This window comes from Anastrepha ludens, chromosome 4 (genome assembly GCF_028408465.1).
Source record: "Anastrepha ludens isolate Willacy chromosome 4, idAnaLude1.1, whole genome shotgun sequence".
In the NCBI taxonomy this organism is placed as follows: Eukaryota; Metazoa; Arthropoda; class Insecta; order Diptera; family Tephritidae; genus Anastrepha; species Anastrepha ludens.
This window is the reverse complement of record NC_071500.1, coordinates 64,048,117-64,061,473: the sequence shown is the minus strand read 5'-3', so window position 1 is coordinate 64,061,473 and position 13,357 is coordinate 64,048,117. Positions and strand designations below refer to the sequence as shown.

The 13,357-nt window shown below is 36.7% G+C and overlaps 1 protein-coding gene across 1 annotated transcript; it reads right to left on the bottom strand.

The window, feature by feature from the left end:
• Positions 1 to 4,451: 4,451 nt before the first annotated feature.
• On the bottom strand, positions 4,452 to 12,728 carry LOC128859604 (protein zer-1 homolog). The gene is made up of 11 exons (XM_054096545.1): positions 12,323 to 12,728; positions 11,641 to 12,025; positions 10,338 to 11,035; positions 10,190 to 10,267; positions 9,998 to 10,122; positions 8,117 to 8,288; positions 7,899 to 8,060; positions 7,657 to 7,818; positions 7,393 to 7,542; positions 7,078 to 7,323; positions 4,452 to 5,442 (listed from the first exon to the last, which is right to left on the bottom strand). The coding sequence occupies exons 2-11, from the start codon at positions 11,948 to 11,950 to the stop codon at positions 5,281 to 5,283; spliced, it is 2,265 nt and encodes a 754-aa protein (XP_053952520.1). The 5' UTR covers positions 11,951 to 12,025; positions 12,323 to 12,728; the 3' UTR covers positions 4,452 to 5,280.
• Between the last annotated feature and the right edge of the window lie 629 nt (positions 12,729 to 13,357).

The window sequence follows — 13,357 nt, the reverse complement described above, 5'->3', positions numbered from 1 at the left end:
ACCATACCTTCAATACTTTCACAACTTTTTAGGAATTTCTGCTGCTGCTAAACCTTTCAAATCAAAGAATTCTATCACTGCACTGTTGCAAAAAACAAAAACAAAAAAGAATCAACTGACACGCCAACTTCATAGTTTGATGAATCCAAATGTAATTTCTTGGGTCTTCGAATGAAAGAGGAAATATTTAAATGACGCCCAATATTTACTGGTTAATAGGTGTCGCTTTCAATACTTTTCAACCAACCTGTATTGAACCATGACGTAACAACACTTTGTTGACGAAATTGAATTTTCATGAGAAGTTGTTTGAAATTTTGTTCTAAACTAGAATACTTACTTAGACTATCGAACCTTTAAAAGTTCGCCCAAAAATAAAAAACACGTAATTGTTTGGGGTAAAGCTTTTTTATTTTTGGCATACCAGGTGAAGTCCAAAATAAACAAGACTGGGCTAAAATAAAAACGACAGGAGCTATGTTCTAAAAACTTCGAGTTTATTTATTCAAAATAGTCCCCTCTGCCCTTGATACACTGTTAAGCGCGATCTAAAAGTTTTTCAAAAGATTGTTTCAGGTCATTCACCGGAATGCCCTTCAGGATGTCGGTACAAGCTTTTTGGATGTCCCCTATGAACGCAAAACGTTTTCCTTTCATGGCCAAACGCAATTTTTCGAATAGGTAGAAGTCACAGGGAGCCATATCAGGCGAATACGGTGAGTGATTGATGGTTAAAATGCGATTTCTGGTCAAAAAATCAGTCACAAGAGTGGATCGATGAGATGGTGGATTATCATGCAATAAGCGCCAGCTTCCTCCTTCGCGGTATTCAGGGCGAATTCGACGAATGCGGTGCAACAAACGCTTCAAAACTCCAGGATAAAAAATCGCATTGACGGTTTGGCACATTGGCATGAACTCCTTGTGGGCAATTCCCTTGGAATCATAAAAGCAAATGGACATCGACTTGATTTTTCACTTCTCCAAACGCGATTTCTTGGGTGGTGTCTCGTCTGGGGCCCTCCATTCGGCACTTTGACGCTTAGTTTCAGGTTCATGTTGGAAACACCACTTTTCACCACCAGTTATAATGTTGTAAAGGGAGTTCTCGTCTTTCCTCTCCTCTTTAATGAGGTCTTTCGAAAGTTGAATTCTGAGCAATTTTTGGACCTCAGTTAACTTGTGCGGACTGAAACGTGCACTGACCTTACGTAAGCCCAAATTATCAGATAAATCGATGTTTTGGCGATATTCAACTCCGATTCAACGATGATTTCGGTTCAGTTTTGATAAATTTACGAACAATTTCGATGGAGTTTTTTGTGATTACTGATTTTGGGCCGTCCGTATGTTCATTGTCATTTATGTCCTCATAACCATCTCTGAAACGTGTAAACCACTAATGAACTCTGGCATGAAATAGACAATCATCGCCATAAACTTTTTTCATCCATTCAAATGTTTCGGTAAACGTATTACCGACTTTAAAACAAAATTTGATATCAGCTCTTTGTTCGAAACTCATTTTTGTACTGATGACACAAACATACTGACATTTTAGACGCAATAACTTCGCTTCCACTGAACCGAGGTTCATCAAGCTTTCACTGGAAGTCAACGCTCTAACTCATTAAAAAGATGGCGCCATCAAAAACATTTTTATGACGCTAGTCTTGTTTATTTGGGACTTCACCTTGTAGTGTCCTTTTAGGCTTATAGACTTCGCCGAACACCGTTCGAATTTGTTGATCCCTTTCCAAATAATAGGATTTGTTCAAGTCTGAAAAATAGCCACTCGCTTCTACAATCACCTCCTCGTTTGAATAACATTTTTCCCCCGCCAAGCTTGTCTTCAAATTGGAGATCCAAGTCTAGAGAATACGGGAGATGTACAACGAGTTTGACCCCTAGTTCCATTCATTTTGCGGCCACAACTGCTGAGGCGTGAGCTGGAGCGTTGTCGTGATGGAAGAGGATAATCTCTCAACTTCCTCGATTCAAACGAATGCCAAACACAAATAAACAAACCGATCTGGCTGAAACTTGGTTGTGTGCTTCCAAGGGATGCTACTAACTAAACATAACCTCGATATTGCGCCGTCTTTCTGACTTAGCACAGACTTTTCAAAGCACCCTCGTAGGTATATATATAACGGTAAATCATATCCCACTAATCATGGCGTAACAAAACAAGGAGATATTCGCCACGCCCATTTGAAAATAATGCCAACTTGATTGCATTTGGCATTTCTCTGAATCAAATGGTGAGTAAGTTGGCTTTTACATAATTCAATTACTTGCAGGCAATTTGTTCTAATTATCTCGACTTTTGTTTAAGAAACCAGCTTGTCTTCGGAACGTTCTTTGTACAAGACAAATCTACCTATCCTGGTTAGGTGGTAGTTTGAACAGCTAGAACTTAATTTTTCCAGTGTTATGCGGACCTGACAATGCAACTTTAGCCCTTCGTACTATTGGACTACTTATTGATATCGTTAGTATATTTATAATCCGTAGGGTTATTCATATTCATATTTTTCGATCTTGCCATTGTCTTCATGGAAGCTAAGTAGAACCCCAGTAAAAATTGCTTACATAATAAGATATTATGCCCCTTAATTGAAAATGCAAATACTTCCTTCATTATACAAATAATATTCGTGAATCATGAGAAATCATCAGTTGGCAGTCTCAAGCACGGCGTTCTGACACGTACGTAAACACATCCATTGAATCCTGTTAGTCCTTCGCCACTATACATAATAGCAAAACGTAAGCCTGGGAATCTTGTGTTCAAAAAATGGTCGATACCACTGCATTAGAGATATATTAAGTGCATTTCTTGCAATTTGTGCGAAACCTAAATATTGAGCCTTTTAACGAATCTGAGAAATTTTAAAAAAACTTTATTTCTGTGTACGATGCATTTAACCTTTACTGTAGGTTTGATCATCAAGTTCTGCAGATCGACAAGATCCTCAAGTTGATAATCTCCAAGTAGGGATAACATAGGGAGAAATGAAAAGAAAATATTTTACAACGCCTACCTCGTTACTTAGCATCAATATCTCGTATGCACAGTGGAACTTCCCTTGGGCGACCACTCACCGTCAGTCACCTTTTGTTCACCCTAGAGAGGTGCCCGCCCAAGAGGGGGTAATTTGTTCCGACACTTAAGTCTTGATATAGGAAGAATTTCCGCCCAGATGAAGTATCCGCCTATTACAGATGACCATTCTTCTCAGCTGCCCTGCTCGCGCCTGCCACGGACTTCGACATCTGGGCTCTCATTTCTTTGCTACGCCTGTGGATACAGCGGGTTTAGATATCATACATCTTTTGAAGTTCATCAGTAGCTTGATGCGGCGGCTAATTACGAACGTAGATCAGCCACCGTCGTCGTAAGTGCATATTCATCATCCTCTAATCCCAAGGCTCCTTCTTCGTTTCCTTCTCCTTTCCCTGTATGGCATCACAACGGACGAATTTTGAATATTTGTCTAAGTGGGCGACAAGCTAGGGCAGCTATTTAACCTAACCTAACAGATTAGAGGTTACGCAGAACATACCACGACTGTCATTAAAAATATATTCTTTTTTTTTTTTGCTTTTTGTTTACTTTTTGCGCTAATTAATTTTAATAATAGCGGTCACTTCTTAGCAGACAAAAGGAAAGCTCCGAGTGTATTTCTGCCATGAAAAAGCTCCTCATAAGAATCCATCTACCGGTCGGACACGGTGTAGAACTATAAGTCCCTCCAAGTGAATGACGCCAAAACGCAAATGCTGATTCCAACAAATCCCTTTTTGTAAGCCTGTCGTCGAAAATAATGATAAAATCATAAAAACCATCGAATCGGACTGATATGTGAACACTTATTCCATTGCCCATGAATTGAAAATTAGTCAGAAAACAGTTTGGAGCCATTTGCAGTATTTGTATACCGTTATTTTCATTGTCGAAATAAAGAGAAAAACTGAACGTAATTCGTCCAAAGCAATCCTGGTATCAGAGCAAATCTATACAAAGTGGTATCGAATCTACAAATGCAACAATTTGGTGTGCTACTGTCAAGTTTCAATTGAAGACAGAAGAGGGAAAGAAAATACAAATACTCTCACTCTGACAATCAGCTGATTAAACAACACCTCCTTGTATAGATTTGCCGAGTATGGTGTATTTTGTAAAAATCGAAGTTACTTGATTTCCAACCCAACAAATGACCAACCTCCGAGTGTATTTCTGCCATGAAAAAGCTCCTCATAAAAATCTATCTGCCGTTCGGAGGCGGCATAAAACTGTAGGTCCCTCCATTTGTGGAACAACATTAAGACGCACACCACCAACTGGAGGAAGTGCTCCGTCAAACACCCAACAAAGGACGTAGGCGCAAATTACTATACATATACACATACATAAATCCGAAGGAAGAAAAATCAAATGCCATGCGTACAACTACAACGGATGTTTTATGTCGAATATTTACAATATGATTGACATGAAAATAAGCAGAACAATTAATATGCGTTCCGTACTTGATTTTACATTGTGTGTGTGTGTTATATAATGTATTCGTATGCAAATATGAAATAATATTGTATGAAATACATTTGATACATGACCTAGGTAATGAACAATAAGTGTAACATATACGAGTATATACATACACATAAGTATGCATAAGTTTACTGCTAAGAACGCTGCCTAGAGGAGTTGTTTTCGATATTTTCTTTATACTCTTTGTTTTCTCATTTTAAGTGAGTGGTTAATGTCATAGAGTTAATTATGAAAAAAACCTCAGCTACGCACAAATTCATTAAGCAAATTTTCTGTTGTTTTTTTGTTTTTGCCACTAGAGCCGTTACGAGATTTTGTTTTCAATTTGTTATTAAATAGCTTAATTCGAGCAAACATATTCTATATACATGCAATGTAAATATGAAAACGATATATTCGTGCTTATATCTATACATACACTGCCAACGCCGACCATATACTGGTTTTCTTTTTTATTTTTAAGCTTAACCCTTGCATTTCTTGTCGCCACTTCATTCTTACGTTAATAATTTTACATTATTCAATAATTATAATTTTTTTGTTGTATAATTTAAATAAACATCTTTTAAAAATAAACATTTCTTAAGAGGAAGCTGAACAAATTCATTACAGTTGTCTTTGTTCATTTGATTACTTCTACTCGTCGTTGCACGAGTGTTGTTTCCGATATTTGCTCATACAAATCTACTCATTAGCTGATTTCGCCTACACAACATTACGTTTTAACCATCAAGCAACCAATTTGGCCAATGTGTACATTTTTCAATAACTTTGCGCGCAATCAATTTTATATCATCATATGGTCTTGGATGTTCAATCAATTCAGTCAATATTTCAATACCATGTTCTTGCTTCACCAGCTGACAGTATTTTTCAGGATAAACCTGGAATTAAAAATATATATATACTTATTGTATGTAGGAAAGTTTTAATTATTTAAAAATATGTTCGACAAGTCACGAAGTCAAAAAAGCCAGGTTCGGCTAAGGGCGTTCGGCAGATCCCAGATGGAATTTGAAAAATTAGCGTGTGCTCCCCGTAGGTGAATGAAATGGTTGAAGTGCCAGTTTGGCACTCCTCAAGTATCACTGAAGCGCCGTTTTGATGCCATTATGAGACCTCCAACAGGCAGATATCTACAGCAAGCCAGAGCTGTTGATATAATGCAGAAGATTGATTGGATTTAGGTTGGCGCACTGTCCCAGGCTGTCGAAGAAAGGAGCGCCCATTGATCTTCATCATCTAGCTGCCAAACCCGGACATTTACAGAGAAAGTGATCAACAGTCTCCTCCTTTGAAAGGACCCCACAGCTTCTGCAATGGGGTAACCCTAGGCTTTCCGCGTGAGTGCCGATCATCCAGTGACCGGTAAACTCAGCTACGAGTTTCGAAATTGGAAACAGAAATTATTTCCCGCCGAACATGTTCTGTGGAAATCCAACTTCATTTCATTTGAACTTAATTTTGCGGTAAAAACAATAAATAAATTAAATTTCAAAGTAGTTTTTAATGCATAAAAACTAATTCTCCTCTTGGAATTCAATTCGACAGTGCACACTTTTATATTGCGCTTGATTAACTAGTAATGATCATCAGATTGTCAACATTTTACTGACAGAATGCATTGGCATTATTCCAGAAATTTTCTGGCAGAACGTGATATCTCATAAAAAGTAACACTGCAGCAATTTTACCGCTCGAACACACTTATTGACCGGCATCTCTTTTATATTTAGCCAATGCCAGCGCCCAGCGTAGCTGAATGGATGCGTGACAACCTCTATAAGTACATGATAGCCTCCTACTTTCTGTCATGACAAAGCTCCCCATAAAAAAGCATCATCCACCATTCGGAGGCGGCATAAAACTGTAGGTCCCTTCAGTTACGGGAAAACATCAAGGCACAGACCACAAATAGAAGGAACTCGGAACCCAAGAAAGTGTATCTATATGTATACCTATATAATCCCACCACTAAATAATCATACGGTACTGAATCTAAACTTTATTATCAGAACAGTCGGTACTACACTTCCAGAAAGACCTGGATTTATATCCGCCCAAAGACTGTAACTTCAGCAGCATTCGCAAAAATGTGTGGGGAACTTAAAAATTTGTTCACCGCATTGACAATATTATTTGTAGTTGTTGCAGTAACAGTATAAAACATTTCCCACAAATCGTGAGGGAATTCTACGAATGTGGCCGTCCTTGAGAGTTAACGTATGGTGAGAAGTATTACGACTGTTTTAGAAGCATTGAGCTGTCTCGATTTTTTATGCACAATATGGATCTAATTTTAGGGTTTCATTCATTTGAATTTAAGTTTTGTCAAACTAAATTTCCGTCCTTTAATCCATCAAGACGCACGCCACAAATAGGAGGAGGAGCTCGGCCAAACACTCAAAAAGGGTTGAAGAGTTTTGAGTTTTCTTCAACAAATACCTTTAAACCGCCTCGGTTTCAGTATTTAACTATAGCATAGTATGGCATGCATGTGGGCTTAAATTATAACAAACCTGCGTCAAATTGGCTAAAGCCCAAACAGCCCAATGTTGGCATTGTGGTGTCTCATAGCAGCGCACTAGGCCCAAAATCGGTTCGAAACTGCGATAATTAATGTTTCTTTCACTTTTTATATCCCAACGTTTGATAGCTTCCACCATTCGTATCAGTACACTGTCTCGTGTGGGCGAATCAATTGCCCAAGCGCTAGGTCCGTCCGATGCGATATGTGCCAGCACTCCCGCAGCATTGTAACTTACCTATGAAATATATAGTAATAATAAAATAAAGAAAGTTTTGAGGCGTAAAAAGGCCCATAAGTTACTCACTTCAATTCCGTCACTCGAAGAATCTAATAGTTTGGCAAAAACTTCAATGAATTCTTGTGTCATAAGTTTTGGTCGCAGCCATTTTACTTCAGCCACATTGCCCAAAAGTCCCATCATGTTCCTCAACAATTCCTCACGATCAGGGAAAGACTGTAAAATAAATCGTAAGTAATTTAAAGAGGTATACCAGAGTTTAAAGAGCACAAGAGTTTGTAGGATTAAAAAAAACATAGTGAAAGCACTTAGGGACTCAAGAGTACTTACGCGCAAACATTTTAAGAAGTATTCCATTCCGCGTCCCTCTAAAAACCTCTTACAATTGATTGCAGTCTCATCAGTAACATTCCACATTGTTGACCATGCAACTTCCATCACATCATCAAATACGGAACGAGTTAAACGATCTTTAATTAAACTTAACATTGTCTGTCGAACGAAAGAAATTATAATCAGTAAATTGTTAGCCTCTTATAGTTAAGGAAACTTTTAGTCAAATCAATACTTACACTAACAACACCCAGTTCGCCTAGAAACAGCTTTTGTTTGCCATCCACTTGACACGCCAGAGTGTTCAACAAATATATTGCTATCCTTTGCACAAAGCCTTCCTGTTCCGTTTTCGATACTCCATGCAATAAGACTTTAATAAGACGCTCATATTCGAACAACTATAAACGAAAATAATGAGAATTTGGAAAATATATAACAAGAAGGCATAACTAACCACGTCATTTGGCATTTGAAACTGCGTTAACGTTAGATAACCATTTCTAAGCATCGTGTCGTCAGAAAGATGTGTTTCCATACCATTTAGTAGCGTACGAATAATGTGGTTGCGCAACGGAGTGCCGAATTTTGACCGATCACGTCCTTTGACTATGTAGAAGAGTGTGGCACTGCAAATAAAAATTAAATGTTATGTTAAAATGTGTGTATGTGTGTGTGTATACATACATTGCTCTGTAGAGTTTACATCAATATAAATATTATTTAGTTAGTTTTTTATTTGATGCCGTAAGCATGGCGCAAAATTCAAAAAAATGCATTCTGATTCACATTCAATCAGCCAACGAATCATGCTAAGCAAAGCAAAGCAATTGAAAATTGTCTGCCTAAAACACTCTTCATTTGGGCATCTTTATAAGAAAGTATGTACTGTTCAGTCACACCTTCATCGGTCGGGAAAAAGGGAAATTGCAAGGATTAGTGGCCAATTTTACAAAACATCCCCAGGGTTTTATATTTGTGCTGCCACAGTTTTTCTTTCAAAGCTAGTTTAAAAATCACAATCTGCAGTAGTAGTTTTTGTTGTTATACCATAAAAGATTTTTCATAAATTTAAAAAAAAAAACTGCTGACAGTCTATGGGCAAATATAAGCATTACGATAGCAATAAATTGTGTTTACATCGATTTGAAGTTCGTCCTCCAAGCGTCAAGTTTGAATCCCTCTCAAATCCACTCTCCTAAGACCCCTCTCGCTCTGGCCCCAACCTATCGAACCAGCGCGCTTCCTGTACCTACCGTTAGATGAGTTAGGCGATGACGATCGGTGACTACACTGCACTAGCAGGGCCTAGTACACTGCTACAACGACAACGAAGACATTTCAGATAGTAATAGCTGTGGTCAATATCTACATGTACTCATAAGTATTATAATTTTAACAACGAACTTCGCTCAACGAATTGATTGTAAAACATTTCCGAAACATTTTTGAGGACTGTTGCTGCACTGATACACCTTTCATGAATATAATACTGAATCGTCGGGATTAAGTTGATTCGACGGCTCTAGGAGTTCATTTCATTAATTCAGAAGAATTTCATAATAATTTGGTAATGTTAAAAGACTACTTCGATTTTATGCCTGATATGGATGTTGTTGTTGTAGCAGTAACTTTGCCCTGCCAGTGTAGTGTAATAACCGGGCATCTTCGTCTAACGGTAGGCCCAGGAAACTACACTGTGGCCGATATGGATCATCAGTAGTGCATGTAATTCTTCATCTATAATCACAATAATTCGAATGCGCTGGAGTTTTTTAACTAATCCAGCCTAACCCACAATGAAGTCCCATGCGCGAATTTCTAAATGTCCAAAAATATGAAGATTCATCTGACTACATTTAACATCATCTCAAACACCTTTCTCTTTGGACACCGCCCGACAAAACAGCAACTTTTTGGGCTTACCATTAAATAAGATTGGTGATGACGATCCATGGTGACTACACGGTACCGACAAGGCTTGATGAACTGCTACAACAACATGTAGCAACAACTTACATACATATGTGTGTAAATTCACCAGCAAAGAAATTGAACAGCTGGCGTTTTTGCTTTGTAATTTCACTTCCAGAGCATGGAATTCAGTATCCAGATAAGGTATATCATTCTATATACATTTACCCAAAATAATCCAGTCTTTTAGGCAATCTAATTACCTTCGAGTTCGATTCTTCTCTCAAATTTGCGATAGTTATCATAAAAAATATGAAATTTTAGCAATTTTCTTTTCAGTTTCTTTAGACCCCTGAACTGATTCCGTTTATCACAGCAATATTGTTTAGAATTCAGTTTTTGTTATTTTTTTTTTTTGATTTACCTTCCAGAAATTTGCATATGTTTAAATTTCAAATGTCTATCCATTGCAGTAAGCACAGCATCCAAAGCAAGATGTATGTCCTTACAAATTTCAAAGCGAAAAAGGTGGTACAAGTCGTTCAAAACCTAAGTTAAATAAACAGGTTCATGTTACATCCTTTGAATATTTGTTTACAAGTCGGTTATCGGTTACCCTCGTTAAAAGCATCGGTCTATCGTAATAATACCTCGCAGCTGTCAGAATCTGATGTTCATTGGCATCGCCAGCGATCTAAAGTAATTTGATTGAAATTAATAAAACAAATTTTCAAAAACAAATACTTTATGAATATTTTCCATACCTCAATCGCCGGTATATCATGACGTTTACAGGCCGAATGTGCCGTATGATAAAGACCTAAAAACTGCAACGGTCGCTGTATGCGTGACTCTAATCCCGGTATATCGGTGCGCAATTTAAAATTTGATTCTTTCGTTGCTACACCATTACCCGCTAGATTTGTGCCTGATATATCCAAGTGTGTGAGTTCCCGTAAGTTGTTCATTAACATTTCCAATGTTTGATCAGGCAAATCGTAGGTACCATGCCCATTACCAGAATTACTAATCGAAATATCCAATGTACGCAGACGACGTAGCATGCAAATTGCTTGAAGTTGATTGGCAATCGGCCATACATTAAATAATATAAGTGTATGGAGCAGCGGCAGAGCAGCTAACGCTTCCAAGCTGAAGCTAGCTAACATGCATGATGTCAAATCAAGATGGGTTAGTTCGAATAGCGAGTTCAGCTGTAAGCCATTATGCAAAACTACTCCATTCAAAACCAATCGACGTAGATGCGGGCAATTAAATTGAAAATCCACAGGTTCCTTCTCGTTCGGTTCGGAGTTTTGCAACATATGCGCATTAATACCGAGCTCAAGTGAACGCAACCTCTCACCGTACAGCGTCAGCAAATGCGCCGAGTGCACATTTATTTGATTACAGTACCATATCGTAAGTGAATACAGCTTGTGACGCATAAGAACCTCTAGACCTGTGAGTGGATATAATATGAAGATGTAGATTCGGTTAGAGTGATTATTTAGTTTTATAATATTTGTATGCAAAAAAGAAAGGAGAGAATAATACATACTATTATTTGTAGCACATAATCGTATAACAAGTTGTTTAGATTTTATTGCTACAAATATATAGAGCATACATTTGCAAAAACAAACTAGAAATTTGACCGCGTAATTTCACAACAATAGAAAGTGGATTATGTTGAAATTCAGATATGCATATGCATATGGGTTTTTTTTATGGAAAACTAGTTTTCTTATTAACATTGTTTTTATTAGAAGGTCATTGACGTTCAATTCAAACTTATTTCCAGCTTAATCAATTAAGTACAACCGCTATCTAAAGTATTTCCATGCATACAGATATATCTATGTTTGTAGTGGTGCAAATGTAAATACTCTAAGGTAGTTTTCACTGTGATAAATTTCCGACCCCGATCGAGATAGTCAATATATGGAATAAAATGTCACACTATTTGCATTTGTCATAACGGTGGTATGCAAATACTGATACATATATAAAATAATCAACGTGCAATAATCCAAAGTTATCTCAATATTCTGCTGCATTTCTCACCTTCATTGGACAGACTGCTGTTTCGCAAGTGAACTATTTTTAACGAAGTGCGTGTCGCATGTTGGAAAAGATTTATCACATCATCACTCAATTGACGCCGAAAGCGTTGGTATGCTTCCAATAACCGATCGCAAATATCATTTGGAAGAACAATACCATCATTTAGATGGCGTATGCTGCCGTCCATATCCTCTTCTTCATAACTTATTACATCCAAATTCTCGCATATATATTTATATATTATGTCTTGTAGGGTCATCGGATCTTCGTCAAGGTACCCATTTTCCTTTAAACGCACTTTGCCACTCATTTCAAGGCGTGGCGCAAATATATTTGATGACGTCACTAGGATTTAGTTTAACCAATTAGACGTCGGTGTAAGGATCTAAAAGGAAAGAAATTCAAATAACTAGAAGCTTCATCATTATATAGTTTAATCAGAGTCACTTAGTTTAAATAGATTCAATATTTAACTTTTTTTTAAATTTCACTTAAATGAAATCGGCCCAAAGAAAAATACTAAATTTGTAGTAGCAAATTGTAGAGATGCCTTGCACAGTAAATACATAATTACCGTACAATTTGCAGGATAAATTAATTACATATAAATATGTATATGATAATTCCGACACATAGCTTTTTAAGCCACATATTATCAAACACATTTTTAGTCTTTGCTTACCGATTCCTTAACACCCCCTCCGAATTCAACCCTAACAAAATGTACTCTTGCTAACGTCCTTATTGCAAAAAAGCAAAATCGATTGGACCTTCTTGGTACAAAAAAATCCTTCACTACACTTTTCCCAGCTTCAGTAATATTTCTTACTGAGATTTTTTTTTTTTGCGTTAGTGAATTTTCCACAACTTCGCAGCTGACTTATGATGCACTATTTTTTCTTTCTGTTCAACAACGATTTTCAATGTATAAATATTTTGGGAAGATTTTGGGGTTTTGCTTTTGTTTTTGGGTTCACAACTTTGAATTTTACCTACTTTTTAAACAAATTTGATTCGTCCTCGAATTGAAGGAAGTGAAATTTCTTATATTTTTTATTTTATTTTTTGACGTTTTTGCTGACAGCCATCATATGGCTGGTTTGTATATAAATCTAGTGGTACATTCAGTGAATGTCACTTCAACGATGTTGCCGGCTGACATTTTTTGAAATTCACCAAACTTATTTAAACTGTACCCGAAAAAGAATTAAATTTTTCGTTTATTTTGTAATTTTATAAATTTATTTATTTTGTTCAATTCCACGGTGTGCTAAATTATTATTCGTTTCTATTGTCATTTTCGCAGTAAATATACGTTATTCAGGAATGTTGCTGTAAGTCAAACTGTCTATATTCAAAGTCTATATTCGCAATTATAAAATAAAAGTTTTTCAATACCAACTTAACTACACCATGTGCGAATTCTTTTAAATTGATTCCTATGTAAAGAAAAATTATAAATCACATTAAATCGTCGGCAATGCATTGAATATGAACAATTTCTATTATTTCTACCCAATGTAAATTGAATTGCGAAATTTATTAGAGTAATCATTAAGGAAGCAACGATTTTTTAACAATTTTTATAATATCCGCATTTTTTACGCATATAAAAAAAACGCACATCGACAATTATCTCATCTGTTCATATGTCGATAAAACAGATTTTAAAAAGCCGATAAAAACCAAATAATATAACTTAAAAGCACCTATTTCT

Coding starts and splice junctions, on each gene's coding strand:
- LOC128859604 (XM_054096545.1), bottom strand. CDS start 11,950: ATGAGTGGCAAAGTGCGTTTAAAGGAAAATGGGTACCTTGACGAAGAT. Junction 7,819..7,898: donor GCGAACTGGGTGTTGTTAGT/GTAAGTATTGAT, acceptor TTCGTTCGACAG/ACAATGTTAAGTTTAATTAA. Junction 7,324..7,392: donor CTTCGAGTGACGGAATTGAA/GTGAGTAACTTA, acceptor TATATTTCATAG/GTAAGTTACAATGCTGCGGG.